This window comes from Glycine soja, chromosome 15, assembly GCF_004193775.1.
Source record: "Glycine soja cultivar W05 chromosome 15, ASM419377v2, whole genome shotgun sequence".
Lineage (NCBI taxonomy): Eukaryota > Viridiplantae > Streptophyta > Magnoliopsida > Fabales > Fabaceae > Glycine > Glycine soja.
In genome coordinates this window covers 47,192,183-47,219,474 of record NC_041016.1, presented here as the reverse complement: position 1 = coordinate 47,219,474, position 27,292 = coordinate 47,192,183, and the positions used below count along the sequence as shown (strand labels likewise).

The window sequence follows — 27,292 nt, the reverse complement described above, 5'->3', positions numbered from 1 at the left end:
CTTCAGCTTGCAAATCTTTCAAACGCGTGTTTTTTGCCATGGTGTCAATGAAAGCACCAATGAAATAGTAATGTTCTCACAGAAATTAAGAACAATGAACAACAGTGAAATTAAAGGAATGATGAACAAGTTCAAGTACAACTCCAAATGAAAATGGAAAAATGGAACTCAGTAATAAAACAATAATGAAACAGAAATTAAACAACAATGATCAATGGGTTCACTAACAACCATAACATTTGTAGAACGTGCATCATGAAGAACAAAAAGGTGAATCAGAGAGGGTCAGAGACGACAGAAAAGATATTTCATAGGGATATACCACACGCATAATGAGCTCATGGCACAAAATTCTTCAATAAAACATTCTCTCTCCTTTGCATCACACTTTGCCTTCGGTCCCCCACTTGCAGGTCATGCTCGACATGGCTTTTCTGATTAACTAACCTTCCCTCCTTATCCAACTCACTATTTCTTCCTGCGCACATTACACAACCCCACCAGGCTCAGATCACAAATGTGTTCTTTCTCCACCACTTCCTTTTCCTCCTCCTCCTCCAAGCTCTTGTTCCACCAGCTTTTTGAGAAGAAGTCTTCCACCTACACATACCTTCTCGCTGATGCCTCGCACCCAGAAAAACCAACACTAGTAAGATTCTACGGATTTTCCTATTTTTGCGGGGGAAAGTTGTGTGAAAGGAAATAGAAATTGAATTTTTGAAAGTGCGGGATTGGATGTTTATGGGGTTTTTTGCGTGTGTGTGGGTGGGAGGCTTTTAGTGGATTGGATGATGGGTTTTTCCATTGAGTTTAATTTCTATATACATATTATTGGCTCTTCTACCTCTTTATGCTGTAGAACCTGCACAAGATCAAAGAAAAGAAAAACACAACAAAGCAACAAGCAAGAATCTACAACATGAGTTTACGTGGTTCGGCAATGTGCCTACATCCACGGAAAATGCAGCTCATCATCATCACATTGATCATGAAACATTACATGTTCAATACAAGCAGCAGCTAGCTTTGATCTCTCTTGGTTTCTCTATTCCAAAACCTCTCTCAATCTCCTAGCTCTCTTTCTCTATTGAACTCTATTTTTTTCTACAAGAAAACTCTGTTTTTCAACCTCTAAAAAAAACTCTCTCTGCATTACATGATCAAGAGTATATATACACTCTAGCTATGCTTTGGTGCCAAGACCAATTTAGTTATAATAAATTAATTTAGTTATGATAGCTCCTCTTGAAACCTTCCCACTTGTGCCTTTAGTGATTTTGAGTCACACACCAGTATAAAAGTTTTTTCAATTGTTAGCTCATTAGAAATCACATTTGGTATGATTTTTAAGTTTTTTTTATTGAAGTTATCAAGTTAACAAACTTATCATAAGTGACGAGTTTTGATTGCATGATAGTGTAAAAATTCTTTCATTGATCAGTGCATAAGGCTGTTTTCTCTTTTGTTATTTTGGTGATTAATGATTTTTTGTTGTTGAAATTTCAGTTGATTGACCCAGTTGATAGGACAGTAGATAGGGACTTGTCGCTTATTGAGCAACTGGGGTTGAAGATTGTGTATACGATGAATACACATGTGCATGCGGATCATGTCACTGGGACTGGCCTTATCAAGGTGTGCACTTGCTGAATTGTTACTTCCTTCTTATCCTTGGTTCTTTCAGTTTTTGAATGTTTGTGGAAATGTTTTCTCTAATGTGGTTGAGAAATGGTGTACCCTACTCCATTTAATGTGAAGTAGGTTGTGGATTGTGATGTTGACCCTGTAAATGATTTAAGGATAGATAGATACGCCCTTCAGTTTATTTTAGAGAGGCTTTTCCAATATTTGTGATTACTTTGCTCGGTGGTAACTTGGTGTGCTTTTGTTATCTACTTATTCTGTACAGAGCAAAGTTCCTTCTGTAAAATCTGTTATTTCAAAAGCAAGTGGTGCAACGGTAGATCTTTATGTGGAGCCAGGTGATAAGGTCCATATTGGTGATCTTTTTCTAGAGGTAATTCTGCAGCTGCTTGCCTAGTAGTAGATAGAAAAGTGGAAAAGCTGAATTGTTGTTTATTGCTTCTGATATGAAGAGATATATACAAAACTCCAGTAACATGTAACAAAATATTGTTACATGGGAAGATAGATAAGATTAGAAACACATTCTTGGCTAACAGATAAAAGTCCTAAGAATTCAACAATCAAAAGAAAGATAGTGCTATCTTCAGTTACAGATAATTTCTGATTTGATAAACTCATTCCTTAACTGCAATATGTTTAATAAGTGTTATAAATTGCTTTTTCACTGGAATTGTTTCGTAATGAAATGGAGTGTTCTATATATGCTGCTTGAACTGTCTATTTCTTTGTATTGTTTGATAAATGAATGCCGAGTATAACAAACTCTAAAATATAATTAGATGCAGCTTCTAGCATTCCAACATTATTTTAAGACATTACTACTGGTATTTCTAATAAGAACTCTGATTAGTCAAGTTGATGGATAGATCATTGATATGTCTATAGTTGCAGCTTAATCTTAAACTAAATTGTGCCAATGTTAAAAGCTGGCTAGTTATGCCAATAATCTTGTGCTGAGAAATAAGAGGCCACTTGAGGATGATTTCATATTATTTTTGCCATAGAGGAAATACAGACATGTATTTTTTAAAATGGTCCTTGACTCCTCATATACTTGGGATATTGTGATCCAGGCTAAGAACGAGTACTCCCTCATTTAGGGTTCCTCTGTTTCAATTATCAAGGATGTTTTCTCTTTACATTTATTTGTTAAATGGATCTTATTTTTTGTTGTGTGGGTGTGGAGGGCTCATTAAATGGTTTATTGTATCATCTACTTTGTATTATTTTACTTCTGTAATATATATTATTGTGTTTAATGTTGTAGGTTCGTGCAACTCCTGGTCATACCAAAGGTTGTGTTACCTATGTTACCGGAGATGCACCTGATCAACCTCAACCTAGGATGGCATTCACTGGAGATACCCTATTAATACGCGGATGTGGAAGGACAGATTTTCAAATATATACTGTTTTCCCATTTTCTTTGGTAATGCTTCTCAATAGTGTTCAAAGTTGTTAGAACAAAGGAGAAAATGGGTGAAAGTTTGAAAAAAAAAAGGAGAAAAAAAAGGCTTCAAGTCCCACATCGCTCAGGATAAACACTTGAATAGTGTTTCACTCCCTATATATAGAGAGCCCCTTTCTTCATTTTTTCTTGTCCCAGTTGAAAAGAATTTCCTCAACTTTTCTTTCTCCCTCCCATATTTCAGTCGATGCATTTCCGGCAAACTTTTCCCTCTTTCTTTCTGTCACTCTAAAATTTTGGTTAGCTATAATAGTGACTTTTCAAGTCATATTTTCGGTTGGTTATAAGAGTGACTTTTCAAGTAATATTTTTGGTTGGCTATAAGAGTGACTTTTCAAGTCATATTTTCAGGTGGCTTTAGAGTGACTTTTCAAGTCATACAAGAGGGTGTAATTCTAGAAAGGTTCCCTCAATGTAGTGGGAATCTTATACAGTGATCTGGGTTGTTTTATCCTGGGGACTTCGTGGTTGATAGTCTGCTTGCACAAGTTTTGGCAGTGCCACGAAACGTCTTAAAGAAAGCGACATTGTCCACGACTCAGCCAGTAATTTTTTCGATTTGCCATAAATTAATTTTCCAACAATTTTAAGACGTTTTTGATTATGCTACGGCTACCGTAGATATTACTAGCTCGAACCGCAATGACCTCAACAAACCTTTTAAGTTTGAAGGGTATCATTTTAAACATTGGAAACAAAAGATGATGTTTTCTTTAACTATGAGGAAAGTTGTCTATGTTTTGAACACTGATATTCCAGTGATACATGGAGATGCTGAGAAGGAAGTGAAGGATAAAATGACTATGGAATTAGCTCTCTGGAATGAAAATGATTACCTATGCAAGAATTTCATTCTGAATGGGTTAGCTAATGATCTCTATGATTATTATAGCCCATATAAGTCTGCCAAATTAGTTTGGCTGGCTCTGGAAAAGAAGTATGATACTGAGGAAGCTGGGACTAAAAAGTATGCTATTAGCCACTACCTCAAGTATCAAATGATTGATGATAGATCAGTAGAGTCTCAATCCCATGAGATACAGAAAATTGCTCAAGAATCATACATAGCTGTGATAACTGAGATCAATATGATTGGAGGATCAGATGGATGGTGGGTAGACACTGGCGCCTCCCGCCATGTCTGCTATGATCGTGCTATGTTTAAAACATACACGAATGTTGAAAATAAGAAGGTATTGCTGGGTGATTCCCACACTACTACTGTTGCTGGAACTGGAGATGTTGAACTGAAGTTTACCTCTGCAAAAAGACTTTGATCCTAAAAAATGTGATGCATACTCTAGAGATGAGAAAGAATCTGGTTTCTGGTTTTCTTTTAAACAAGGTTGGGTTTACTCAGACCATAGGTGCAGATTTATTTACTTTGACCAGAAATGGAAAACGATATTTTATCACTTTTATTGATGACTGCTCTGATTATACATATGTATATCTTATGAAAAATAAAAGTGAAGCGCTTGACATGTTTAAGTTATATGTAACAGAAATTGAAAATCAATTCAATAAGAAAATTAAGAAACTTCGAAGTGATAGAGGCACAGAGTATGATTCCAGTTTGTTTAATGAGTTTTAAAATTTGCATGGAATCATACATGAAACGACTGCTCCATATTCACCTGAAATGAATGGTAAAGCTGAAAGAAAGAACAAAACTTTTATAGAATTAGTTGTAGCTACTATGTTGAGTTCTAGTGTAACATCTTTTTGGTGGGGCGAAATTTTATTAACTGTTTATTATGTGCTAAATAGAATCCCCAAATCAAAAAGCAAGAAATCTCCCTATGAGATATTAAAGAAAAGACAACCAAATTTGTCCTATTTGAGAACTTGGGGATGTCTGGCCTATGTAAGGATCCCAGACCCCAAGAGGGTTAAACTCGCAAGTAGAGCCTATGAATGTGTGTTCATTGGCTATGCTATTAATAGCAAAGCGTATAGGTTTTATGACCTAAATGCAAAAGTGATCATAGAGTCAAATGATGCTGATTTTTATGAAAATAAATTTTCTTTTAAATTAAGGAATAGTAGGGGTACTTCATCTAGTCACCTTCTTGCTATTAGTAGTGAAAATCTTGCACAACCACAACCAAAAATAGAGCCTCGAAGAGGTAAGAGAGCAAGAATTGCTAAAGACTATGGGCCCCATTATATGGCCTATACATTAGAGGAGGATCCATCAAACCTCCAAGAAGCTTTGTCCTTTTTGGATGCTGACTTGTGGCAAGAAGCCATTAATGATGAGATGGATTCTTTAGAATCTAACAAGACCTGGCATTTAGTAGACTTGCCTCCTGGTTGCAAACCAATTGGTTGTAAATGGATCTTGAAAAAAAACTAAAACCTGATGGTACTGTGGATAAATACAAGGCTCGCCTTGTAGCCAAGGGTTTTACGCAAAGAGAGAATGTGGATTTTTTCGACACATTTTCACCAGTCACTAGAATAACATCTATTCGGGTGCTAATATCTCTTGCTACTATTCACAGTCTAGTGGTACACCAAATGGATGTTAAAACTGCTTTTTTAAATGGTGAATTGGAAGAGGAAATCTATATGGAACAACCTGAAGGGTTTGTGATTCATGGACAAGAAGATAAAGTCAGCAAGTTAGATAAATCTTTGTATGGTTTAAAACAAGCACCTAAGCAGTGGCATGAAAAGTTTGATAACTTAATAGTCTCAAATGGATTTAAGGTGAATGAAAGTGACAAATGTATTTACTACAAATCTGTAAATAATATTTGCACTATCATATGTCTATATGTCGATGACCTTCTCATATTTGGTTCAAATATTCATGTAGTGAGCGATGTGAAATCATTGTTGTGTAACAACTTTGATATGAAAGACCTCGGAGAAGCAAGTGTAATCCTTGGTATTAAGATTACCAGGTCAAAAGAGGGAATTTCTCTGGATTAATCTCACTACATTGAGAAGATCTTAAAGAAATATGACAACTTTGACTGTAAACCTGTTAGTACACCATATGATCGAAGTGTAAAACTGTTTAAGAACACTGGTGAAGGTATACGACAAACTGAGTACGCAAGTATCATTGGTAGCCTTAGGTATGCCACTGATTGTACTAGACCCGACATAACCTATGTTGTGGGATTATTATGCAGGTTTACCAGTAGACCTAGTAAGGAGCATTGGCACGCTATCGAAAGGGTAATGAGGTACCTTAAAAGAACCATAAACGTTGGATTGCATTATAAAAGGTTTCCCGTTGTACTTGAAGGATACAACGATGTAGATTGGAACACTCTTTCAGATGATTCTAAAGCAACCAACGGCTATATATTTACCATAGCTGGTGGGGCTGTTTCGTGGAAGTCAAAGAAACAGACTATCTTAGCTCAGTCCACTATGGAATCTAAGATGATAGCACTAGCAATTGCTAGTGAGGAAGCAAGTTGGCTGAGAAGCTTACTTGCAGATATTCCTTTATGGGAAAGATCGATACCAGCTGTGTTGATCCATTGCGATAGTACCGCGGCTATTGCAAAAATTGAGAACCGTTATTACAATGGTAAGAAACGATAGATACGTCGTAAGCACAACACTGTTAGAGAATTACTCTCAACAGGAGCTGTTAGAGTGGATCACGTACGCACTAATGATAATTTAGCAGATCCTTTGACGAAAGGATTAGCTAGAGAGAAAGTCCAAAACATTTCTAAAAGAATGGGACTATTGCCCTTATTGCGATGATCATTCATGGTGGTAACCCGACCTAAATGACTGGAGATCCCAAGAACTAGGTTCAATGGGTAATAACAAGTTATGAAGTGATATGAGATGAACATGCTGTTATAAGTGAAAGCAGCATGATTCCTGAAGTAACAAGAGGATGAGTTATGGAAAAAATTCGTAATTCTTAATGAGATCTATACTCTATGTTGAGTGGAGTACCTAGCCTACATGAGTACTCTTGATAGACTCACCTATGTGAATGTTGAAGTGGGGGCCGCTTCATATGAAATTTTGGGCAAAAATTTCTAGAGCGTTCACTATACCGGGATAGACGTGCATGACCTTTAACGCATGGGCTTTATAGAATACACATATGAAAAGGTTGTGTGTGGTTTGATGTCAGAGATAGAGTTCAAGACTTCGAGTCACTTTAGTAAAATTTGAATCTTACACACTATGCAAAGGTTCAAGTTGTATGACACCTTTGTTTATGCACAATTTTATGAAATCCTCGAAAATATTCTTTTCAAATTTCAAGTAGGGGATTGTTAGAACATAGGAGAAAATGGGTGAAAGTTTGAAAAAAAAAAGAGAAAAAAAAAGGCTTCAAGTCCCACATCGCTCAGGATAAACACTTGAATAGTGTTTCACTCCCTATATATAGAGAGCCCCTTTCTTCATTTTTTTCTTGTCCCAGTTGAGAAGCATTTCCTCAACTTTTCTTTCTCCCTCCCATATTTCAGCCGATGCATTTCCGAAAAACTTCTCCCTCTTTCTTTCTGTCACTCTAAAATTTTGGTTGGCTATAATAGTGACTTTTTAAGTCATATTTTCGGTTGGCTATAAGAGTGATTTTTCAAGTCATATTTTCGGGTGGCTTTAGAGTGACTTTTCAAGTCATACAAGAGGGTGTAATTCTAGAAAGGTTCCCTCAGTGCAGTGGAAATCTTATACAGTGATCTGGACTATTTTATCCTAGGGACTTCGTGGTTGATAATCTGCTTGCACAAGTTTTGGCAGTGCCACGAAACGTCTTAAAGAAAGCGACATTGTCCGCGACTCAGTCAGTAATTTTTTCGGTTTGCCATAAATTAATTTTCCAACAAAAGTTGTATCTGAAAAATGATGTTACATCAATTTTATTGAATGACATTAGGCTTAGGTTTTGGTCTTACCAGTTATTTCCAATATCATCTCAAATTTATTCATTGGTGCCTAATTGGCTAATTCCATTAATTATTATGCAGGGTGGGAGTTCAGAGCAGCTTTATAAATCAATCCATTCATAGGCATGACCTTGACAGTGATTGTGTATTATGTTAAACTTAGAAAAGTAGGCCAAGAAGTAAAAGAGATAAGATGTTTCTGGTTTATTAAATTTGGGTATTAATACTAAATCACTCTCATCTTCTTCGGAAATAGATTTTAACACTGTCGAAGAGTACGCTAATCTATCCAGCTCATGACTACAAAGGATTCACGGTAAGGACACCCTTAAGCTTTTTCTTGCTAAATTTGTTGCGAGTTGCTTATAGAAATTACTGATTTTAGGTGAGCTCTGTTGGAGAGGAGCTGCAAAACAACCCACGCATAACAAAGGATGAGGTAATGTTGGATAATATCCATATTTATATGAAATTAAAGTGGTTAATTATGAGAAAAAGACTCTTTTGGATATCCTAATGGAAGATTATACATGTGATTATCATTTAGAATGCATAAAACAAACCAATTTACATCATAGCTGCTGCCATAGTCAGTAATGTCTAAGCTCTTGCCAAATGTAATTGAGAAAAGATCACATCTGAATAGATAAACTCAGTCCTATCATGAGCAAATTTGTATATAGTATATTTGTAGGTCATATCCAATTGACAATTCCTCAACATTATTAAGAGAATGATGGGCATAGTATTACATGCTTGTTTATCCTTCATTCAACTATCTGCTAGGAGATGCTATTTGGTCAAATATGCTAATGAAATGTGAAGGCATTTTTTTCCTTGGTAAATTCTACCGTGCCGCCTTTAGTTGAAGGGTTTTCAATACCTTCATGAACAAACCAATAATATAATGTCATGTGTACTAATTTTTTAATTTTAATATTTTATTAAATATGATTTAAAAAATTAACATGTTTACAAAATGATCCTAAATTAATTTGCAAAATTTAAAACTAATTTGCATTTCATCCAATCTCGTTGCTCATGCATTCTTCGTCACCACCTTTTCTCCCTCTCTGCTGCCACCTTCACTACCGATCTCGTCTTGGTCTCGACTGCCGCCAAAATCAAAGAGACATGACGGCTCTAGCGGCGCCCCAAGACCGCTCTAGTGGCTTCTATGTTTCCCTCTTGGTACCCGTCCCTCTGATCCTACGACGTTTTTCTTCTGGTCCTACGTTTTCTACCTGTCGCGTTTCCTTCACATGTTGCACACCGTCTTCGTCGTCCTACGACGTCGTAAGCTCGTTTTCTTTCAGCTCTTTTACCATGCCATTTCCGCATTCATGTCTTTTCTGTGGTTGAAGTTCTCGCAATCATTCCAAGTTCTCACGATCCTCTTCACCACGCTTGTGTTCTCCGTTATGTTGGATTACAGGCTGGACGACAGTCGCGGCGCATGGTGCATGACTTTTGTTAGTAAATGTTTTATAATTTAAAATTTATAAATATATATTACTTATATTAATTCTATTTTATAAAATAAAATATTTAATTTAGAATCTGTTACTTAAAATTAGATTTTTTTTTTATCTTTCTATAATGTTGTTTTAAGGGTCAATGCAATTTGGTATGTTTGGTTTCCAACCGTCTTATTTTTGTTATTGTTGCAAAAGGGGTCTATGCCTATGTAGATCTCCTTCTCCCTCGCTAGAAAATACGTACGCACACCAACAATTTGATTTCTTTCTCCCTAAATTTTTTTCTTTCTTTCTCTTGTAAAAACTTATTTTTGAGAGAAGAGCATTGGTGTTCAGAAGGTTCGAAGATCCTTTCGTTATATACGATCAAAACTAACGAGTTGTCGTATCTTGAAAGATGAGTACAATCAAATTTTCCTACCATGAGGTATTTTCTGTCTAAGGATAACGTTTGCGCATTTCAACCCAGACTAATTATTTTCTTTCCTACTTTATTTTTTCTTTGTGCTTATTGTATGATATAATACACTATTGATTCATATTCTATCAATTAAATTTATTTTACTACTATTATTTTACTATTTAATTCAAGGCTTTGCAATCTCTTGTTATTTATTTTATTTTAATTTTCTAACACCTTTCACTCGTGCTCAACTGCCAGATTGCGCTGCTTGGGTGCAACTTGGTTTGCCACGTGACGTTACTCTTGTCGCATTTTTTGACAGGTGGGTGTAACGGGATTGGCGCGTGGGTCTTCAATTCCGTGCTCAATGGTGCTATTTTGTTGCTGTTTCTTAATTTTTTACGTGAGAATGTAGCAAGAGGAGGAAGAGTAAGGGTGTCGGTGATCGTTGTGAGAATGGTAACATTGCTCATTCCTGCTCCTCTGTCTTAGGCGCTGGAAAAGATGCACATAGTAATAAATTGAAGTCCAATTAAAAGCACAGATTCATTGAAGGTTGAGTCATGGGTACTACTGCCAATGGCTTGCAAGGTTTTAGGTTCTTCTTCTCTGTGGTCCACACTTTGTGGAATTGGGCATTCTCATTTGTTATTTTTATTTTTTGTAATTTAAAGCATATGTGCAGGTTCTATAGAAGGCAAATGTGGTTGTAGGAAGATAGAGTTTTGTTGAGTACTCTTTTTGATGAAAAAATTGTATGTCATATAATCGTCCTTGATCTCTTTCACAGATTGATTATTGAAGCCGTCTCGATCAATTCTAATCAACTCATTCCGTGCTACTTAATTTTGCAAATTGCATTCTCATGGTATTAGATAGGTGGATAAGGTTTTTATTTGTCAAAATAGGTTTACTATTTTAATTTTACATAACAAGCTTTTTAATTTTTAAAATATTAAAAAAATAAAAAAATACTGGGACGACACCAAACCCGTCAAGTATTGACGGCACCGAAGCAAGCACCATTTTCCTTTTCTTTTATTCCTGCAATGAGATTTTTAGAAGTAGTCCTTTTAATCATGAGGAGAAAATTTGGATATATAACATGTAGCTAAAAGAAATTTTAACATGTGTGTGCAAGTTACATTTTTTATTCTACTTCTGGTTAGCCCCTACTCGTGTAGTATCTCACAATTGAAAATGTTGGTCCCTTCTTTTCCAGGAAACTTTCAAGAACATCATGGCAAGTAAGTGCTAGCAAAATTCTATAAAAGCTTAGTCAAATTTATTTGTTTTTATATGCATTGTTGCAAAGTGTGACACCCTCTACCCCATATATATATATATATATATATATATATATATATATATATATATATATTAATAAAAGGAAAAAATCATAATTAATTAAAAGTTTTTAAAACATATCTAAATAAAATCCTTTCAACAGGATAAAAGGCTCACATTCACTTTCTTTTACATCATATTCAAACTTGTCCAAATAAATAATAAAGTGATTTCGGCTCAAAGAAGGCCGCTTAAGACTTCATACAATTAATATAAAAACTTATACCTCAATGTCACATCCTATCAGAGCATTGTGTCCTGACGTCCTTCAGCACAAGGTTCCTTAGAGCAATTCACCTAATCATATGCTCCCTCGAACACAAAGTTTAAGATCATCACAGGATCCAAACACATACAACACGCATAGAGTGAGTTATCATATTCCTAACTAATAGAGAAATAAGATAACTAGATATACATATCATATAAATGAGATACAACTTACTTAAACATAACTCATGTAATTCCACCACTTTGTCATTTAAAATTCATTTTTCAATCATTAATCACATTACACATGAATTACACACTCCAATCAAGACATAATAACACATCAATTTCATAATAAACAATTAGCAAGTGTATGCAACAGTTATATGCTAAGACTCAAGCCTATATACAATGTGGTATCATGTCAGTGAAAAATCACCCTGCGGCGCTTAAGAGTACATAACAAGACACACCACAACATAGGTATGTCAGGTTACTCTCACTAAGTAAAATCATAGGAAGGCCAGTCAGAGTCACGCTGTTTTGCGAGAATGCTCCAACCATGTGGGATCAACACAGGCTTAAAGGAGCATTCAAACCGAGTGTATTTACCCCCAAGGCATACACTCCGAAGAGCCCGTTAGGGCCTCTCCCTCCTGATTTAGGTCCAACCCCTAAAATAATTTTTTGCATGCAGACACTGCTCATAAATTATACAATATCCATGACCTCACACTCATGTTTTAAACACGTTTAACACATTACGCTACAATTTAACACTGGTTCCTAAATAGGAAACATACACTTTCTCTTTAACACTGGTTCCTAAATAGGAAACCTACACTTTTTCTTTAACACTGCACATCAACACTTTTCTCAAGATAACATTGGTCGTTGTATAATTCACAGCTCACAACACAAGTAATGTCACATCAAGTGTTAACCACACACTTATTCATAACTAAAACTTGTTCACAATTTCACATTTCATAATGTCACAATCCACCATCACATGTTTACATGTATATCACATATTAACACATATTCAACTTTGCACTTATACTCCAATCTCAATAACAATATTATAATCTCGAAGCAACATGTTATTCCACAATTTATAGACACTGCTCATGAATTATACAATACTCGCGATCTCACACTCGTGTTTTAAACACGTTCAACACATTGCGCTACAATTTAACTCTAGTTCCTAAATAGGAAACCTACACTTTCTCTTTAACACTGTGCATAAACATTTTCTCAATATCAACACTGGTCGAGTTATTGTATAATTCACAGCTCACAACATAATTATTGTTACATAAGTGTCAAACACACACACACTTATTCACAACCAATATCATGCCCACAATTTAACATCTCATAATGTCACAATCAATCATCTCATGTTTACATGTATCTCACAAATTGACACATTACACTTTGTACTACTCAATCCCCATAATAATATTATAATGTCATTATAATAATTTATTACACCTCATAACTCATACGCATCACACAGTAATTATATTTGCATGACACAAAACATATATATATATATATATATATATATATATATATATATATATATATATATATATATATATATATATATATATATATAGTGAATCAAGCTACATTATTTTTAATCAAAAATGTTTTTATAACAATTAATTTAATATTACATCAGAAGAAATTACCACTAGGCATTAACCTTACAACTTTTTTTAATTTATTATTTTAGTATTACAATAAATATATACACATAACATGTTGATCATCGTTGTGGAAAAAATTAGAACAAGATAATAATGTGTATAAAATAAGTCATTGAATAATATTATTTTCAGAATATAATTCACGTTAATAAAAAGAACTCAATTTTTTTAAGGATTCACACTCAACACAAGAACACATCAATTTCACAGTAATTTCTCATTGGGACATCAACTGGTTCATCAAACATATATAATTCTCAGTTATAATTATAAGGATAAAATAAAAAATTATGGAAACACCCAAAAACTCATTCCAATTGATACTCTAAGGATCTCTACACATGTTCTCACTAATCCCCAATTATGAATAATTCATCCCTTACCTCGATGTAGTCACTTAAGCGTTCTCCATTATCAATTATGACGTTTTTGGCACTCTCTAGAGCTCCTCCTCCGGTTGTTTTGTTAGGGTTCCCAAACGTTAGAGAGAAGGAGAAGGGATTGAAGCCTTCATTCCATGGTCCTAGGTGCGATGCATTTTTCTCCGTTCACATGCATTCTTTTGTAAATCCCAACAGTGAAGGTGTCTAGAATTAAATCGCGAACCACATATCAAAATTTCACTACAATCCAACGGTTAACGAGTTCGGGATTGTAGTTTTACCGAAACAATTCTGAGTTTCTGCGAGAAAGAAAAAGTTACAATGCGAAGGGTATTTCTATCATCTCCAACATCTTTTCGCAATTTCCAACGGTGAGAAGGCTCAAAATTGAGTTGCAAACCTGATGCTTAATTTCACGACAATCCAACGGCGAATGAGTCCGAGATCGCCATTTTTCTGAGATAGATTTGATTATATGCGGGAAAAAGAGAAGATTTTGGAAGGAGGAGAGGAAAAAAACGAAAATGAGAATAAAAACAGGCATAGCCAGTGTGAAAACTCACCTAACACGTGATGTAAGCTCCATTGGAGCTTGTAGGCCTAAGATCTTCTTCATCAATGGATTCCTTTGCTTCTTGGAAGATGAATGGCAGCGGAATGGAGAAGGAAGAGAGAAAGGAGACGCCACTTCAAGGAAAAGATGAGTCTAGAAGAAGCTCACCACTATAGGAGGCCATGGATAAGAGCTTGGAGGAAGAAGGAGATGAATAAAGGGAGAGGGAGAGAAGAGCACGAAATTTTGTGCTCTAAAAGAGCTCTGAAATCTGAAGTTAATATTCAAATGATCAAAGTTCAAAAAAATGCACACACATGACCTCTATTTATAGCCTAAGTGTCACACAAAATTTGAGGGAAATTCAAATTTCACTTGAATTTGAAATTGAATTTCTGGAGCCAAACTTTGGAGCCAAAATTTCACTAATTATGATTAGTGAATTTTAGTTATGGTTCAGCCCACTAATCCAAGATCAATTCCAAGATTCTCCACTAAGTGTGCTTAGGTGTCATGAGGCATGAAAAGCATGAAGGACATGCACAAAGTGTGACTATATGATGTGGCAATGGGGTGTAGTAAGCAAATGCTCACCTCCCCCTCTAAAATTTAATTGGATTGGGCTTCTACCAATTCAATTAAATTTATTTCCAACCACACACATCAAATATCCACTTAGTGCATGTGAAATTACAAAACTACCCCTAATACAAAAACTAGTCTAGGTGCCCTAAAATACAAGGGCTGAAAAATCCTATATTTCTAGGGTACCCTACCTACAATATGGAGCCCTAAATACAAGGACCAAATATAATGACATCCTAGTCTAATATGTACAAAGATAATTGGACCCAACCTTGGCCCATGGGCTCAAAAATCTACCCTAAGGTTCATGAGAACCCTAGGGCCTTCTTCAGCAACTCTAGCCCAATCTTCTTGGAGCCTCTTGCTCATGGTTCTAGTGATTGGTCCCTTCCTAGGGAGGATTGCATCATCCCCTTCCCCTTGAAGAGGATTTGACCTCAAATCTGTTAGTTCCTCCTCCTCAATATCAGCTCCACCTGCAAAAGGAGTTAAATCAGAAATGTTAAAAGTGGTGCTGACTCCATACTCTTCTGGGAGGTCCAACCTATAGGCATTGTTATTGATCCTCTCCAAAACCTGAAAAGGTCCATCCCCTCTAGGGCTAAGCTTGGATTTCCTTTTAGTAGGGAATATATCCTTCCTAAGATGGAGCCAAACCCAGTCACCCTCATTAAGAACTAGCTCTTTTCTTCCTCTATTGCCTTTAGTTGAATACACCTTTGTTTGGTTCTCTATTTGGTTCTTAACCCTCTCATGCAACTTCTTTACAAATTCTGACCTAGATTCCCATTCTTTATGTATAAAAGAAGTGTCCAGTGGGAGGGGAATGAGGTCTAACGGTGTTAGGGGATTGAACCCATAGACAACCTCAAAAGGGGACTGCTTGGTGGTTCTATGAACCCCCCTGTTGTAGGCAAATTCTACATGAGGAAGATACTCATCCCAAGACTTATGGTTGCCTTTCAGAAGAGCCCTTAAAAGGGTGGATAAAGACCTATTCACTACCTCTGTTTGCCCATCAGTTTGTGGATGACAAGTGGTAGAGAAAAGAAGTTTAGTTCCTAGCTTAGCCCATAAGGTTTTCCAGAAGTGGCTAAGGAACTTAGCATCTCTATCTGACACAATGGTCCTAGGCAAACCATGGAGTCTCACAACTTCCTTGAAAAAGAGTTTTGAGATGTGGGAAGCATCATCCACCTTGTGGCATGGTATAAAGTGTGCCATCTTGCTAAACCTATCCACCACCACAAAGATAGAGTCTACACCTCTTTGGGTTCTAGGAAGCCCAAGGACATAGTACATACTAATGTCTACCCAAGGTGCAGATGGGATGGGTAAGGGTGTGTATAGCCCATGAGGCATCACCCTAGACTTGGCTTGTAAACAAGCCACACACCTAGTGCAATGCTTATGGACATCTTTCTTCATATGGGGCCAATAAAACTTTTCTTTGAGTAAGACAAGGGTCTTGTCTATCTCAAAGTGGCCCATGAGCCCACCCTCATGGCTTTCTTTCACAAGTAATTGCCTAATGGATCCTTGGGGTATGCAAAGCTTTCCCTCTTTGAACAAATACCCCTCAGCCAAATAGAATCCATCTTGGGCCTTTTTCCCACAACTCTCATAAATGGGAGAGAAATGTTCATCTAAAGCATACAAGTCCCTAATATTATCAAATCCTAAAATTTGAGCTCCTAGGGATCAAAACAATGTGTGTCTCCTAGAGAGGGCATCAGCTACCACATTTGTTTTTCCCTTTTTGTATTTGATAACATATGGAAATTGCTCTAGGTACTCTACCCATTTTGCATGCCTCTTGTTTAACTTGCTTTGCCCTCTAATGTACTTAAGTGATTGATGATCACTATAAATGACAAATTCCTAGGAAACAAGGTAATGTTCCCAAGTTTGGAGGGCTCTTATTAAGGCATAAAGCTTTTTATCATAGGTGGGGTAGTTGAGGGTGGCACTATGAAGTTTTTCACTAAAATAAGCAATAGGGTGCCCACCTTGTAACAATACAGCTCCAACTCCCACTCTAGAGGCATCACATTCTAGCTCAAAAGTTTTAGAAAAGTCAGGAAGAGCTAGAACGGGTGCCTTAGTAAGCTTTTCTTTGAGCAAAGCAAAGGCTTGCTCTTGTTTTTCACCCCAGGTAAATGCCACATTCTTCTTCACCAGCTCATTGAGAGGTGATGCAATTGTAGAGAAATTAGGAACGAACCTTCTATAGAAGCTTGCTAACCCATGGAAGCTCCTAATATCTCCCACACTTTTTGGGGTGGGCCATTCTTGGATGGCCTTGATTTTCTCAGGGTCCACTTGGACCCTATTTCTACCAACTACAAAACCTAAGAAAACTATATTATCTACACAAAAGGTACACTTCTCTATATTTGCATAGAGGGTGTTTTTCCTAAGGACTGAAAGAACTTGTTTGAGATGTCCTAAGTGATCATCTAGGCTCCTACTATACACTAAAATATCATCAAAATAAACAACTACAAATCTACCTATGAAATCCCTTAAGACATGATGCATAAGCCTCATAAAGGTGCTTGGTGCATTAGTGAGCCCAAAAGGCATCACTAGCCATTCATACAAACCAAACTTGGTCTTGAAAGCAGTTTTCCACTTATCACCCTTTTTCATCCTGACTTGGTGATAACCACTTTTAAGATCAATTTTTGAAAAGATATTGGCACCATGCAACTCATCAAGCAAATCATCAAGTCTAGGAATGGGGTGCCTATACTTTACAGTGATGTTGTTGATGGCCCTGCAATATGTACACATTCTCCACGTACCATCCTTTTTGGGCACCAACAACACTGGCACAACACATGGGCTTAGGCTCTCTTGGACCCAGCCCTTCTCCAACAATTCTTTAACCTGACACTCTATCTCCTTAGTCTCCTGAGGGTTAGTCCTATAGGCTGGCCTATTAGGAAGGCTTGCTCCTGGGACTAAATCTATTTGGTGTTCTATTCCCCTTAAAGGAGGTAGCCCAGGGGGTATCTCTTTGGGAAATATATCACCAAATTCATGTAAGAGTTCTTGGACCTTTGGGGGTAAGGTCTCAAATGTAGGAATTGTGGCAGTGCTAAGGGATGTTTCCCTTGATAGGAGAAGGTAGAAAGATTGTTTAAGAAGGAGTGCTCTTTTAATATCACCTTTTGTTGCAAAATGATTTTCCTTCTTAACAATCTTCTTGGAGGAATCCTTTCCCTCTTTTTCCTTCCCCCTGGCCTTTGAAGACAAGGCCTTACTATCCTTCTTTTTCTTTTGTTTTTCTAATTTTTCTTCCTCATCCCTCTTATCTTTCATAGTTAGTTGATCTTTGGCCACCTGTGAAGGTGTTTGAGGATGCAACACAAATTTAGTGCCAAGATGGGTGAGGGTAATCTCATTAGTTAGGCCATTATAAATGATCTTCCTATCAAATTGCCACGGCCTTCCTAAAAGAATATGTCCTACCTCCATGGGAACTATATCACAATTAACTTCATCCTTATATGTCCCAATGGAGAAAGGTACCTTCACTTGTTGGTTAACTATCATTTCCCCTTGCTCATTGAGCCATTGAAGTTTGTAAGGTTTTGGGTGGGAAATGATAGTGAGGTTCAACTTGGAAACTAATCTTGTGCTACAACAATTGCAACAAGATCCACTATCCACAATGAGAGAACAAGTTTTATCTAAAATTTTGCATCTTGTATGAAAGATGTTCTCTCTTTGGGATTGAGATAGATCACAAGATTGACCTCCAAGGAGCCTTCTAACCATTAAGAGGTCACCTTCTTCATGGGGGTAGACTTCCTCACTAGACTCTTCACCCCTTACTTCATCTTCACTTCCACTAGAGGAAGGGCAAGAAGTAGTCTCCTCTTGACTACTATAAATGTCTTGACCCCTCATGATCATGGTTTTCTTTGTGGGGCATTGAGAGGCAATGTGACCTCTCCCAAGACATTTGAAGCATTTAATGTTGCTAGTCCTTTCTTGGGAACTAGTCTTAGGGGTGTATTTCTCTATGGTCTTACCCTTATCTTCCTTGGGTTTTGAAGGTGCAGCCCCTAAAGTTCCATGGGCTTGGTCCTTCCTTGGATAAGAGTGAGAGCCATAAGATTTTGAAGAAGGCTTTCTTTTAAGTTGTTGCTCCACTCTTATACAAAGTTGGACTAGCTCATCTAGGTCCCTATATGGAAGGAGTTCAACCTTGGTTCTTAACCCTCTCATGCAACTTCTTTACAAATTCTGACCTAGATTCCCATTCTTTATGTATAAAAGAAGTGTCCAGTGGGAGGGGAATGAGGTCTAACGGTGTTAGGGGATTGAACCCATAGACAACCTCAAAAGGGGACTGCTTGGTGGTTCTATGAACCCCCCTGTTGTAGGCAAATTCTACATGAGGAAGATACTCATCCCAAGACTTATGGTTGCCTTTCAGAAGAGCCCTTAAAAGGGTGGATAAAGACCTATTCACTACCTCTGTTTGCCCATCAGTTTGTGGATGACAAGTGGTAGAGAAAAGAAGTTTAGTTCCTAGCTTAGCCCATAAGGTTTTCCAGAATGGCTAAGGAACTTAGCATCTCTATCTGACACAATGGTCCTAGGCAAACCATGGAGTCTCACAACTTCCTTGAAAAAGAGTTTTGAGATGTGGGAAGCATCATCCACCTTGTGGCATGGTATAAAGTGTGCCATCTTGCTAAACCTATCCACCACCACAAAGATAGAGTCTACACCTCTTTGGGTTCTAGGAAGCCCAAGGACATAGTACATACTAATGTCTACCCAAGGTGCAGATGGGATGGGTAAGGGTGTGTATAGCCCATGAGGCATCACCCTAGACTTGGCTTGTAAACAAGCCACACACCTAGTGCAATGCTTATGGACATCTTTCTTCATATGGGGCCAATAAAACTTTTCTTTGAGTAAGACAAGGGTCTTGTCTATCTCAAAGTGGCCCATGAGCCCACCCTCATGGCTCTCTTTCACAAGTAATTGCCTAATGGATCCTTGGGGTATGCAAAGCTTTCCCTCTTTGAACAAATACCCCTCAGCCAAATAGAATCCATCTTGGGCCTTTTTCCCACAACTCTCATAAATGGGAGAGAAATGTTCATCTAAAGCATACAAGTCCCTAATATTATCAAATCCTAAAATTTGAGCTCCTAGGGATCAAAACAATGTGTGTCTCCTAGAGAGGCATCAGCTACCACATTTGTTTTTCCCTTTTTGTATTGATAACATATGGAAATTGCTCTAGGTACTCTACCCATTTTGCATGCCTCTTGTTTAACTTGCTTTGCCCTCTAATGTACTTAAGTGATTGATGATCACTATAAATGACAAATTCCTAGGAAACAAGGTAATGTTCCCAAGTTTGGAGGGCTCTTATTAAGGCATAAAGCTTTTATCATAGGTGGGGTAGTTGAGGGTGGCACTATGAAGTTTTTCACTAAAATAAGCAATAGGGTGCCCACCTTGTAACAATACAGCTCCAACTCCCACTCTAGAGGCATCACATTCTAGCTCAAAAGTTTTAGAAAAGTCAGGAAGAGCTAGAACGGGTGCCTTAGTAAGCTTTCTTTGAGCAAAGCAAAGGCTTGCTCTTGTTTTTCACCCCAGGTAAATGCCACATTCTTCTTCACCAGCTCATTGAGAGGTGATGCAATTGTAGAGAAATTAGGAACGAACCTTCTATAGAAGCTTGCTAACCCATGGAAGCTCCTAATATCTCCCACACTTTTTGGGGTGGGCCATTCTTGGATGGCCTTGATTTTCTCAGGGTCCACTTGGACCCTATTTCTACCAACTACAAAACCTAAGAAAACTATATTATCTACACAAAAGGTACACTTCTCTATATTTGCATAGAGGGTGTTTTTCCTAAGGACTGAAAGAACTTGTCTGAGATGTCCTAAGTGATCATCTAGGCTCCTACCATACACTAAATATCATCAAAATAAACAACTACAAATCTACCTATGAAATCCCTTAAGACATGATGCATAAGCCTCATAAAGGTGCTTGGTGCATTAGTGAGCCCAAAAGGCATCACTAGCCATTCATACAAACCAAACTTGGTCTTGAAAGCAGTTTTCCACTTATCACCCTTTTTCATCCTGACTTGGTGATAACCACTTTTAAGATCAATTTTTGAAAAGATATTGGCACCATGCAACTCATCAAGCAAATCATCAAGTCTAGGAATGGGGTGCCTATACTTTACAGTGATGTTGTTGATGGCCCTGCAATATGTACACATTCTCCACGTACCATCCTTTTTGGGCACCAACAACACTGGCACAACACATGGGCTTAGGCTCTCTTGGACCCAGCCCTTCTCCAACAGTTCTTTAACCTGACACTCTATCTCCTTAGTCTCCTGAGGGTTAGTCCTATAGGCTGGCCTATTAGGAAGGCTTGCTCCTGGGACTAAATCTATTTGGTGTTCTATTCCCCTTAAAGGAGGTAGCCCAGGGGGTATCTCTTTGGGAAATATATCACCAAATTCATGTAAGAGTTCTTGGACCTTTGGGGGTAAGGTCTCAAATGTAGGAATTGTGGCAGTGCTAAGGGATGTTTCCCTTGATAGGAGAAGGTAGAAAGATTGTTTAAGAAGGAGTGCTCTTTTAATATCACCTTTTGTTGCAAAATGATTTTCCTTCTTAACAATCTTCTTGGAGGAATCCTTTCCCTCTTTTTCCTTCCCCCTGGCCTTTGAAGACAAGGCCTTACTATCCTTCTTTTTCTTTTGTTTTTCTAATTTTTCTTCCTCATCCCTCTTATCTTTCATAGTTAGTTGATCTTTGGCCACCTGTGAAGGTGTTTGAGGATGCAACACAAATTTAGTGCCAAGATGGGTGAGGGTAATCTCATTAGTTAGGCCATTATAAATGATCTTCCTATCAAATTGCCACGGCCTTCCTAAAAGAATATGTCCTACCTCCATGGGAACTATATCACAATTAACTTCATCCTTATATGTCCCAATGGAGAAAGGTACCTTCACTTGTTGGTTAACTATCATTTCCCCTTGCTCATTGAGCCATTGAAGTTTGTAAGGTTTTGGGTGGGGAATGATAGTGAGGTTCAACTTGGAAACTAATCTTGTGCTACAACAATTGCAACAAGATCCACTATCCACAATGAGAGAACAAGTTTTATCTAAAATTTTGCATCTTGTATGAAAGATGTTCTCTCTTTGGGATTGAGATAGATCACAAGATTGACCTCCAAGGAGCCTTCTAACCATTAAGAGGTCACCTTCTTCATGGGGGTAGACTTCCTCACTAGACTCTTCACCCCTTACTTCATCTTCACTTCCACTAGAGGAAGGGCAAGAAGTAGTCTCCTCTTGACTACTATAAATGTCTTGACCCCTCATGATCATGGTTTTCTTTGTGGGGCATTGAGAGGCAATGTGACCTCTCCCAAGACATTTGAAGCATTTAATGTTGCTAGTCCTTTCTTGGGAACTAGTCTTAGGGGTGTATTTCTCTATGGTCTTACCCTTATCTTCCTTGGGTTTTGAAGGTGCAGCCCCTAAAGTTCCATGGGCTTGGTCCTTCCTTGGATAAGAGTGAGAGCCATAAGATTTTGAAGAAGGCTTTCTTTTAAGTTGTTGCTCCACTCTTATACAAAGTTGGACTAGCTCATCTAGGTCCCTATATGGAAGGAGTTCAACCTTGTCCCTCACTTTCATATTAAGCCCACTAAGGAACCTAGCTATGCTTGTTCTTTCCTCCTCCCTAAGTCCAGCTCTTAAAAGGAGTAGTTCCATTTGTTGTCTATATTCTTCAACACTCATACTCCCTTGTCTAAGCCTTTGGAGCTTGTCCATAAGCTCCCTTTCATAGTAGGAGGGAATGTGCCTCTTCCTAAGGGCACTCTTAAGATCATTCCAATTCTCTACTGGAGGATCCCCATGTATCCTTCGTTCTTTAACAAGGGAAGTCCACCAATAGAGGGCATACCCTTGAAAGCTAAGGGTAGCCAATGGAACTTTTCTCTCTTCGCTAATATGATGGCAAACAAAGAGTTGTTCAACCTTCATTTCCCAATCTAAGTAGGCCTCAACATTATCTTTTCCGTGGAAATATGGGAGGCTAATGTTAACCTCTTGAGGCCTTCTATCCTTTTCTCTTCTTTGGGAGTGATGTTTAGTATGTGAACTATGACGCCCTCTATAATAGTCGCTAAGTTCTTCACTTAAACTCTTGCAAGAGTCATGACTACTATAGGAGGCATGTTTTTCTCTTTTCATTTCTTTCATTATTTTTCTTCTTTCTTCCTCTCTTATTTTCTCTCTTTCATCTTGACTTATTTCTTCCACTCTTTTTTTTACCTTTTTCTTTTATCTCTTGTTTTTCTTTCCACAACTTAAGGGATCTCAACTCATCTAATATCTTATACAAGGGGTCCTTAGGAGTAGAACCCTCACCATTAACACTAGATGAAGAATGAAGACTCATGTTGGTTCCTAAGTTATGGTTCTTTCTTGTTGGGAGTTTGAAAACAAAAGGTAAAAGAAACTATGGTTGAAACTAGCCAAAATAAACACTAAAAGAGGTGTGAAAGATAAGGTAAAAACTAATTGGTAAAAGGCAAGCTATCTAGGCGGTTTGACAATGGAGGGTAAAAGAAATAAGCTATGAAAGTAAGCAAGAAATTAAAGTGCAAGAAATGCAAACTAGGCGGATCCTAAGAGTGTTTGGATGACCTCATTTAAGGTTCCCAACAAAACACTCACTATCCTAAGGGAAAATTGCCTAAAATTATTACACACAAATGGAAGTAGGGTGACCTAGCGGAGACTCCCAACTTACTTCCAATGAAAGGCCTTTTTGTTACAAAATTTGAAAGCAAAGCAAATTGCCAATTACAAAATTACAAAGAAAAAAAAGTCCTCAATTGTGGTGGTTATTCTCTCTTTAGTGTTTCACTCAATTTGGAGTGCTTCTTAGTCCAATAGCTCTTAAGGTGGTTGGCCCCTTTCTTCTTGACTCAAATTCTTCAAGATATGGCACCAATCCTGCTTTCCAATTTCCTATATGGCAACTCACAACCAAGGAAACAAAGAGACAAGCAATAACCAAAGACAAAAAAAAATGAAATGAAAGCTAAACCAATAGAGTTTTAACAAGACAAATTTTCAAGGATTATTCAACAATTAAAGCAATGAAAAGCACAAAAAAGCAAGCTAGGACTCAAAGAGAAACCTAGAATGGCTCTAGAGTAGAGTAGAAAAACTAAAAAAAAAAAGACTCAAGAAACCTATAATTTTGGCACTTGTTTTCACAATAATTTTCAATTTAAATTTCAGAACTAGGATTGATATAAAATAGGCACCAATTATAGAACAAATTTTGAGCCAAAACAACAAGCACACTTTCCTTTCACTTTTTTTTCCTGGACACTGATTTGTCTGCCAACTTGTGCGATTTTTCTTATTTTTTACTTTAATCCAAATCGCTTGGTTCTTTTTTTATAATTTTGTTCCAGATGTCTAGAAAATTCAGTAAAACTTTCAGCTCAAAAAACGTAGTGACCAATTCCCAGTAATTTATACAAGTTCGTATGTTCAAGCTGCCAGCACCAACGATTTCAACCTAGAAATCAAGAGTAGTGTTTATGTTGCTTAAGGCTTGGATAGTTACAATTTGTGTTTGCTTATGCTCAATTATATTGAATAACACAATTCAAGAGAACTTAAGACTTATTTTGATTCACAAATCTAGCCACAACTCAGCACCACAACTCAACTTCATCATAGGCATCATGTAGGAAACTTAGAAAACAAAAAAAAAAGAGTTCAACAACAAGACTACTTCTAGGAATTGATTTAGAACATGTTATGAACTAAATAACATGCATGAATTAGACTCAAAATTCAAAAGATAGGCTAAGAATGACAAGAATACATGAACAAATGTATCTAGAATTCAATCAACAAAATAAAAATTCAACACAAACTTAGAACATAATGTGACAATTACTATGACTAAACATGACTCTAAGACAACATGGATTAAGTGATTTACACTTAGATTTTTGTGTTTTTTTTTTCTAATCAATATTTTGGAAGAAAATTTAGATCTAAGGTTTAGCACAAGAATATTATGAATGAAAAATGATAGAACCTAAAATCAACACAAAAACATGATTCAAGAGTATATCTACAAAATTTTAACCATAGAAATGCAAGAACAAGTGTAGATCTAAGATTTAATCGGTTTATTTTTTTTTTGAATCTACTCTAAACAGCACCAAACCACAAGACAATGGAGGATATACATGGAGAATAAGATGAAGAACAAGGATTTAAAGAGAATTCACCGAACAAAAAGATAGAGGAAGCAAAAAAACATCACCTAGATGAAGATGCTCTTGATACCACATGATGTAAGCTCCATTGGAGCTTGTAGGCCTAGGATCTTCTTCATCAATAGATTCCTTTGCTTCTTGGAAGATGAATGGCAGCGGAATGGAGAAGGAAGAGAGAAAGGAGACGCCACTTCAAGGAGAAGATGAGTCTAGAAGAAGCTCACCACCATAGGAGGCCATGGATAAGAGCTTGGAGGAAGAAGGAGATGAATGAAGGGAGAGGGAGAGAAGGGCACGAAATTTTGTGCTCTAAAAGAGCTCTGAAATCTGAAGTTAATATTCAAATGATCAAAGTTCAAAAAAATGCACACACATGACCTCTATTTATAGCCTAAGTGTCACACAAAATTTGAGGGAAATTCAAATTTCACTTGAATTTGAAATTGAATTTGTGGAGCCAAACTTTGGAGCCAAAATTTCACTAATTATGATTAGTGAATTTTAGTTATGGTTCAGCCCACTAATCCAAGATCAATTCCAAGATTCTCCACTAAGTGTGCTTAGGTGTCATGAGACATGAAAAGCATGAAGGACATGCATAAAGTGTGACTATATGATGTGGCAATGGGGTGTAGTAAGCAAATGCTCACCTCCCCCTCTAAATTTTAATTGGATTGGGCTTCTACCAATTCAATTAAATTTATTTCTAACCACACACATCAAATATCCACTTAGTGCACGTGAAATTACAAAACTACCCCTAATACAAAAACTAGTCTAGGTGCCCTAAAATACAAGGGCTGAAAAATCCTATATTTCTAGGGTACCCTACCTACAATATGGAGCCCTAAATACAAGGACCAAATATAATGACATCCTAGTCTAATATGTACAAAGATAATTGGACCCAACCTTGGCCCATGGGCTCAAAAATCTACCATAAGGTTCATGAGAACCCTAGGGCCTTCTTCAGCAGCTCTAGCCCAATCTTCTTGGAGCCTCTTGCTCATGGTTCTAGTGATTGGTCCCTTCCTAGGGAGGATTGCATCAACACGTCTCTATTTATAACTAGGGTACTTTCAACTTATTATTACAAAAAAAGCTTTTTGAATTCCCCGTAAAAATAGATTGCGCTAATGAAAAAGCTTTCAATGTTGTAAAATATCCCTTCTTTTTTCATATAGTGTTCCGAATCCTTTTTTTTGATATAGAAGTGTGCTTTTTTGGAACTGCCATATAATTAGTATAGCTTTTGATTGTTATAGAATTCGATGTGAAAGACATTTTTATGAAAATATATTTATCTTTAATTAGCCATATATTTTATCTATCTTAATTCCCATTTTTTACTATTTCAAGTAAAACATTGAATATTATAATCCTTTTTCTAAAATTTTCCAAACATAGATATTGTTTATTGTAATAAAAAATACTAAATTAGTTAAAAAAAATGAACTAATGTTTCTTATTTGTTGGTTTTTATTTTATCTTTTTTGTAAAGAAGGGGTTCGATTAATAAAAAGTAAACATAGAATTAATTAAAATAGAATGATCTATTATTAATTATTCTAAATCTTTGTACAATATAATCTCTAATAAAAAATATAGCTCCATGAGCAAAAGCCCCTATCATAATGAAGCCCGCTATATATTGATGATGAGTATATAATGCAGCTTGAGTAGTAAAGTCTTGCGCTATAAATGCATAAGCGGGTAAAGAGTACATGTGTTGAGCTACCAAGAAAGTAATAACCCCTAAAGAGGCTTGAGCACGACCTAATTGAAAATGAATTGAATTATTGATTGTGTCATAAAGACCCTTATGTCCACGCCCCAATCTACCCCCCGGAGGAGTATGTGCTTCCAAAAGATCTTTTATACTGTGACCAATCCCAAAGTTGGCTATTTATTTATTTTTATTATTTTATAAAAAAAAAATTATTTTATTTTCTATCAAATGAACAAATAAAATATTTTTTTCTCAAACTATTATTTTAATTAATAAAATTATTTTTCCTTATTTATTTAATTACAAAAATTTTATCATTTTTTTTAAACTCAATTTATTTTAAATGAATTTTTTTTAATTTAATTCACGAAAAATAAGATGTTATATAAAGACAATTGCTAATGGAAGATTTGGTTTGTGCAACAGATTCATATCCTAAAATGATTGACATAGCTGTCCCAGCTAATATGGTTTGCGGAATCCAATCCAATCTAAAGCAAGCTGAGGCTTCATAAGCCTTATCTGAGAGTCACACATTGATGTTATTTGA

At 36.7% G+C, this 27,292-nt stretch overlaps 1 protein-coding gene across 1 annotated transcript; it reads left to right on the top strand.

Annotated features, from left to right (window-relative positions):
* Positions 1-490: 490 nt before the first annotated feature.
* Positions 491-27,292, top strand: LOC114386229 (persulfide dioxygenase ETHE1 homolog, mitochondrial; the record flags this gene model as incomplete). The annotated part of the gene is given in 10 exon segments (XM_028346199.1): positions 491-649; positions 1,507-1,635; positions 1,910-2,017; positions 2,915-3,058; positions 8,080-8,121; positions 8,255-8,314; positions 8,384-8,437; positions 11,102-11,126; positions 16,049-16,057; positions 27,169-27,292. Coding segments are annotated over 10 exon segments (819 nt in total), but the record flags the coding sequence as incomplete, so codon positions are not given.